Here is a 7,035-nt window from a genome sequence, read left to right on the forward strand (position 1 = left end):
ATTAAGCTCCTTATGTAAAATTGCCATATTAAAAATAGCATGTGGAGCTGAGCATAGTAACACATGCCTTTAATCCCAGCACTCAAGGAGGCAGAGGCAGGCAGATTGCTGTGAGTTTGAGGCCAGCCTGGTCTACAGAGTCCAGGACAGCCAGGGCTACACAGAGAAACCCTGTCTTGAAAAACAAAACAAGATGGCATTTGTTTATAACAGATGCATAGCTTTCTGTATACTCAAGATCACCTCTAGATTACTGACAATACCTGATAGATAAGAAATGGTTGCCCTCTGTTGCTTGGGGAATTATATATATATATATATATATATATATATATATATATATATATATATATAATATATTCCACACAGATAACAATTCTTAATGATTTTCAATCTGCAGTTGGTTGGGTCAAAGGATGAGGGTACATGGAGATGAGGGCTGGTTTGGGGCGGGGGCAGGGGTTAGATGCATGTATATATTTCAACTCCACACCAATTTCCCACAGATCCTTCAAGTACACAACCTCTTTCTCATCCCATCTCCTCAACATTGGTTAATGCCACCACCATGGGCACAGTTGTGTAAATGAGTTCCAGGGAGTGGCCCCTGAATCTTCCCTGTCCTGATCTAACAGATGAATAGGTCATGTCATTTCTATGGCTGATTTTGAGTCCGCCTTCCTTTCAGGCCTTCATCAACCTTAGTCCTGGCTGTCTTCTCTTCTGTTAGATCTTCTGCCTCTAACCAGTCTCTGCTGTCATTCTTAGTCAGGGCCATCATCTAAGTCACAAGGCAGAGTGTTCCATTCCACAGCTCCAATTGACTTCTTTATAACCTGTAGGAAAAAACAAAAGTGAAACTTTTTGCTGAGGTGGTGAAACTCCTTCCTGACTTGGACCCCATTGCTTCTCCAGCCCAAGTTCCTACACATCCCCAGCTTCAGCCTTTGAACCACACCTGTTGAGCTTTTTTCACTCCCTCAAAACACCCTGTCAGGCCACCAGGCCCTATCCATAACATTCTCTCAGCCTTTCTCCATTTTATCAACAGCTCAACAAACTGAGTGTTTCTTTTAAAGCTCACATTAAAATTTGTCACTTGCTGGCAAAGGTCTCCTCCCTTGCTCTGCACATCATTGAGCTCCCCTTTCTCTGTGCCCTTCTGTCCCCTCTACAGACATCTGTTGTGCACATAGCAGTTGGTGGATTTCTGTTTTCATGTTTGTTTCCCTCCTTGGAAGCAGTATCTGGGCATCAATTGTCTTTGTAGGCATCCTGTATGCCTAGAGCTCTCTGGTGCCGAAGAAATGCTGATGTAGGTCTTTAGAGTAAACAGATGGGCTGAGTGAAGGGCACCACATTGGTAGAAATACTCTTAAGCCTTATAGCATCGTGACTATGCAGTTGGCTATTAAAGCATATGCTCTTTCTAAAACAATCATTTGCCCGTAAAAATGTCACTGACCTCACAAGTACCTGTTATTTCTAGCCATTTGGTAAACCAAACTTTAACACAGAATTAGTGATGTAAAAAGGTGCTTTAGCATCAGTGAAGGCAGCCATTTCTCCTGCCAACTTTCACCTACACTTTAGGGATAAGCAAAGGGGGGTTGGGTTAGTTCTTAGTCTAGTGGGGCTAGTGTCCCAGGAACCTGATAGAGAGTGCAGCCTGGCCTTCTCCGTCTTCTCCCTGAGCTGCTGGCCTGGCCTTCTCCGTCTTCTCCCTGAGCTGGCTGGGGCTGTGCGGTGTAGGGTCACTGGGGCACTCTGCTCTTTTCTGGAATGCTGACACCCTCTCAATGCTCTCTCCCTTTTCCAAGTGCCGATTTCTACAACTCCACCTGCCAGGAATCAGCTCTTCTCTGTCCTGGATGGGACTCAGGTGGTGATCATTGTCGGGATTGTCTGCGTCACCTTCTTGCTGCTTCCTGTTTTGATATTGATTGTGAAGAAAACCAAGTGGAGTAAGAGGTGCGTGACCACCCCCACCCCTTCAGCTGGGGGGCTGAGTGAGCGCACTGCCTCTGGAGTGGAAGAGTGGCCCCACCCCCCATCTGCGAGCCTGCCACTTCCCTGTGTGAAACGCTGGTTGTTACATTTGACGGCATCGGTGGCTCTGCCCCCTTCGCCCACTTCCCTTCAGAAAAGCTTGGACATTACTACACCATGCTTGTTCTCCTTGCTGTTATACAAGGATTATCAACTCCCTCACAAATGGAGGCTTCCGAGGAACACAGTTCAGATATAGACCTCAGGCAAGAGTTGTAATGGTACCTTTGACTGCTTAGGAGACGTTTTATAGTTGGGAAGGAGAGTAAAACAAGAAATCCCTATGTAGCCTAGGCTGGATTTGAACTCATGATCCTCTTGCTGGCATTTGCTGGCATTGCAAGTATGCCTTGACTGGCTCGAAATGTGTTAAAGGTCTGAATTTAATCACTAGCTCTCCCTGACTCTTTGAAATGCCCAAATGCCAGCAGAGAGATGCTAGTATTTAACTGACTCTTGGTAGCCCTATGCACCTCAGTTTACAGAATTTTAATGAAATATGTTGGCAGCTTAAGGTAATGTCCCAGTTGAAATCACAGCAGTGGGAGAGACCCCATGAAGACCAAGGAATATTGGTTCTTTCCCCCCCTTGGGGATTGAAACCTGCATCTTGCACACTCTAGACATGTTATCTTCCACCAAGTCACACCACCTCAAGCCTTACAACACTGATGTCTGAGTGACTTTTCCCAGGGGAATGTAGGTTTTACAGAAAGCAATTGTGCCTGGTAGGGTATATCTCCTACTCCCAGAGCTGTCTGATCTGCCTTTGAACTTGCTTGTTCTTTCTAAGGATCATTGCTCTAGGCATGCATTTAAGCATAAAACCAAGAGCCAGAGTGGGTAGTTTGCACTCCCAATTTCTGTCCATACTCTGGGCCTCGGTGTTAAGGAAAGCCAGCCTTCCAAAGAAACACTGTTATTCTGAGATTCCCACGTAAATACAGTCACTGCAACTTCGCTGCAGATAAAAGTCCTGGAGTCATGGTGGGTACGACATCTCGCAGAAAGGCAATGATTGGATGAATGGGTATTCTATTGAATAGACCACTACAGACAAGCCAGCATGTAATGGTGAGCTGGCAGCCAAGAAGGCTGTACGGGAAATGGGCAGAGTGATCTCGGTTATGGAAAGGAAGCAGTGCCGTGTTCATGTCAGGAGCCTGTGTGCCGGATATGTTTTGTCTGAGAATTTACTTAGACTGTCATTATAGAGATTCTGAAGGATAGTCCTGAGGCATTACCGGGAAATAGAGATAAAGATCCTGTTGGGTAAGGGGACCGCTTGGAAACCTCAACTTTCCACAGTCTAATTCTGTAGTATTTGGCTTTTTTTTTTTTTTTTTAACAGCGCAAATATACAACTTTAATCACATCATAAAACATTTTCATTTGAGACAAATTAGTTTATTTTTATGCTTACACTCTTTAAAAAAAATTCTGCCTTAGATCAAAACAGAAAAAAAAAAAGGTACATTTAGTGACAAACACATGAGGCAACTGACCAAGAGATCAGAGACGAAGAGCTTGATCAGGGACGGGTCAGAGCGCACAGCCTGATGGGTAGCTCCATGTAGCTTGGTTGTCACTGGGAGAGCTAGGGACCTGGGAAACGCGGTCTTGTTGCGTGCGGGCTGCTCACTGATAGTTCTAGTTCTCGGCACTAGGAAAAGTGCCTCCCACTCTGGGACAGACATCGTTAGAATGAAAACAAAAAAAGGTGAAGTCATGTTTCAGTCTTAGCTATCCCCAGAACAGCTTCCTATTTTCCACCACAAGAGCTGCTCTGTTCGTATTTAGTTCCTCTCAGGAGTCCCTCCATGAAGAGATGCCAGGGTCTTATGCCATCCGGTGCCCCCAGGATGCTAAAGTCCCGGTCAGGGCAGCGTTCCTTCTAGTGTACTTGAATCAGTGCGCCTTGAGAGGTTCAGAAGGTAATTCCACATCCTTTTCATGCCTTACAGCTCAGTACATTCCATGGCTTCTGTGAAGAGCTTGGAGAGCAAAGAGAAGACCAATCTAGAGGTGAGAGAACCACCTACCCTCTGAGGGACACATGGATGGGCACACACTCCAGCGGGACCGTGGGGAGGTGTGAGATGGAGGTTGTCACTTGGGATCTGTGTCTTATTCATTAGTCTCAGCCCTCAGCTCACAGGCCATCGCTCCGTGCACAGCAGTCAACCAGGAAGCCTTTATCACTGCCCTGGAGCTTCTGAGGATTGGGCTGGGGCAGGGTAGCCTGGGCCAGATCAGCGCTGGGCAGCAGACCCTGGTAGGTGTAGGAGAGCTCTGAGCTTGGGATCAGAAAGCTCTGTTAGCTCCATGAGCTGGAGACTTAATGACTAAGAGTGGGTTCCCTTAGAGGGAACCAAGAAAGACTTCCCTTCCATAGTGCTTTGATGTGGAGTTTTAAATAGGAGTGATTGGTTAGTTTCCCTGAGCTCCTATATCCTCCCCCTCCTGTCTTTCTCTCCTTCTCCCATTCCCCTTTTAACTTCTAGACATCTCTTTGATCAGTTGGCTTCCTGAGTTTTGGATTGCTTTTGTCCCAAGTGTTGGATTTTTCTTCAACCCGATTCAATTTTTTGAAGCCTGAGAATGTGTGTTTTTTCCTAAGAGTGACAGGCTCAGGAATCACAGTGCTCAGACTTCACAGCTGAGAGGTTCAGGGAGGGCTCTTCTTGCTGTGTCAACCTACGGAGAGATGGTAACAGCTAGCTGGTAATTGGTATCAACTTGCCGTGACTAATCAGAAGGAAATGGCCACATGCTATAAGTTATTCTGCAGGATGAGGGTCCCCCTTCTGCCAGTCAATGCTTAAAGATGCAAAGATGTTTGTTTTGTTGAAGCCTGGTGCCTGCTCCTGGTGAGTTAGTTCAGGAAGCCTGAAGCCTGAACTATCATCACTGGTGACAATTGGGTAGCTCTCCACAACCCTCTGAACTTGGTGGCTTTGGTAGCTGATGCCAGTGTGAACAGGAGTCTTCTTCCTGGATGATATTTAAGAACTTTTGTATTCTTCCCAACCCAGAAGCATGTCTACTCCTCAATAACTACATGGGAGGCGGAGGAAAGAGGACCAAGTGGACAGTCAGAGGGCACCTACATGACCATGGTGAGGACTGTTCTGGGCCCTAGCTGGGCCAGGTTTCTGAAGGGGAAGGAGATGTTGGGAAGGATACCCCTGGCTGGGAGGCAGGAGTGGTGAGGCCATCTGAAGAGGTTGTTTGTGGTGGACAGTGGGAAGCAGGGAGAATAAACACTGCTTAGGACTAAAGTCACCAAGAGAGAGCAGAGTAGGGAGGGAGGCGCCTTCCCCTCAGCACAGCTCTGGCTAAACTAGTTGTAATAAAGTGTATTTATTAGATCATTGGACAAGGCTTTCAGGAGAGTAAAAGTTAAAAGTAGGTGGGGGCGGTGGGAGGGGTAGGGATGTAGTTCAGTTTATAGAGTCATTGTTTCCCATGCATGACGCCCTGGGCTTGCTTCCCGGCCCCGTGGAAGTTGGTTGTGGTAGTACACACCTGTGATCCCAGCGCGAAGGAGGTGGAGGCAGGGTGATTAAATTCAGGGTCATTCTCAGTGGCACACCCGGTTTAAGGCCGGGCGGGAGTATGTGGACCCTGTCTCCAAACACACGGAGGGAGGGGGCTAGGGAGATGGCTTGGGAAAGTGCTTGCTGCAGGTGCGTGAGGAGCAGAGTTTGAGTCAGTCTTCAGAACCCATAAAAGGCTGTTAGCACATCCACCTGTAACCCCAGTGTTCTTATGACGAGGCGAGGGTTGGAAACGCAGCCCAACATAGGTGACGGCATACGAGAAAGAGACCCTGTCTCAAACAAAGTGGAAGGAAGGCGAGGCCTGACACCCAAGGCTGTCTTCTGATCTCTAGATGCGAGCACCTGTACTCATGCACACAAGTGCGCATGCCCACACACCATAAACACACAGGTATCTTAAAAGGTAAAAGCAGGGTTCCTTTTGGCCATTGGCTTTATTTGTTCTGAACTCTGTAGTTACCTTCTCACGTTCTAACTGCCATGCTGGTTGCAGGCTGCATTTCAGAAGATAGGATGGAGTCTGAGTCTTACCTGACTCAGGCAACCCAGGGAAGAAAAGCACCCAGGAAGGCTCCCTGCGTGCAGTGTATAGGGGGAGGGACAAAGGAATTGGTGCTCACAGTGGCACTGTGATATTTTGTGGACAGGCCTCCACCCTGTGATGGAGCTGTGTTCTGTGGAGTTCAGGAAGGCAGGCCTCCCAAGCATACTTCAGAATGACAGGCTGTGTAGCTCCCTGCACAGAAGACGCATGACTCCCAGCTGATGGCAGTGGAGAAAGCCCTGCTGAGACATTGTAAGATCAGAGGTCTGGCCCCGTTCCATTAAGTAAAACATTAGCTCTTCTGAAGTCGAGAATGAATAGAGTCATTTTCTACTTCATCCTTCTCCCATTATTGCCATGTGATGCTCCAGCAACAGGCCAGGCCTCATCCTGACCTGATGACATGGCTACTGCTTCTACACGGTCTGTAGAACCTCTTGGAGTAGAGCAGTGTCGGCTTGACGGTGCCCTTCACAGCGACCCACACGCTGTGCAAGGAAAGCAGTGCCCTTGGTCCCTTGATGTCCTTGTGCCCTTGATGCCTCAGGTCTGCAAAAGTGTAGGTGAAGTGAGATCCAGGCTATAAACATACAGGCCTTCAGAGCTGGTCAAGCCACTTAGGAACACTACGTGTGGGGCTGGAGAGTGGGCTCAGCAGTGCATACTGTTCTTGCTGACAAACCAAGTTTGGATCTCAACAGTCATATTAAATAGTTCAGAAATGTCTGTAACTCCAGTTCCAGGGGGAGCTGATGCCTCTGGCCTCAGTGGGCACCTGCACTCATATGCACACCTCCCTTATATATACATAATTAAAAAAAAAAAGCAAATCAAGAAAGAAAGAAAGAAAGAAAGAAAGAAAGAAAGAAAGAAAGAAAG

At 47.3% G+C, this 7,035-nt stretch overlaps 1 protein-coding gene across 3 annotated transcripts in view; it reads left to right on the forward strand.

The window, feature by feature from the left end:
* Jaml (junction adhesion molecule like) overlaps window positions 1–7,035 on the forward strand; it is a 29,508-nt gene that overhangs the window by 20,637 nt on the left and 1,836 nt on the right. For all 3 annotated transcript variants that reach the window (XM_055622128.1, XM_055622130.1, XM_055622129.1), the window contains exons 8-10: window positions 1,821–1,971; window positions 4,014–4,074; window positions 5,085–5,168. In XM_055622128.1, coding sequence (XP_055478103.1) covers window positions 1,821–1,971; window positions 4,014–4,074; window positions 5,085–5,168 — 296 coding nt within the window. The remainder of the gene's footprint in view (window positions 1–1,820; window positions 1,972–4,013; window positions 4,075–5,084; window positions 5,169–7,035) is intronic.

This window comes from Psammomys obesus, unplaced genomic scaffold (assembly GCF_907164565.1).
Source record: "Psammomys obesus unplaced genomic scaffold, mPsaObe1.curated_primary_1811, whole genome shotgun sequence".
In the NCBI taxonomy this organism is placed as follows: Eukaryota; Metazoa; Chordata; class Mammalia; order Rodentia; family Muridae; genus Psammomys; species Psammomys obesus.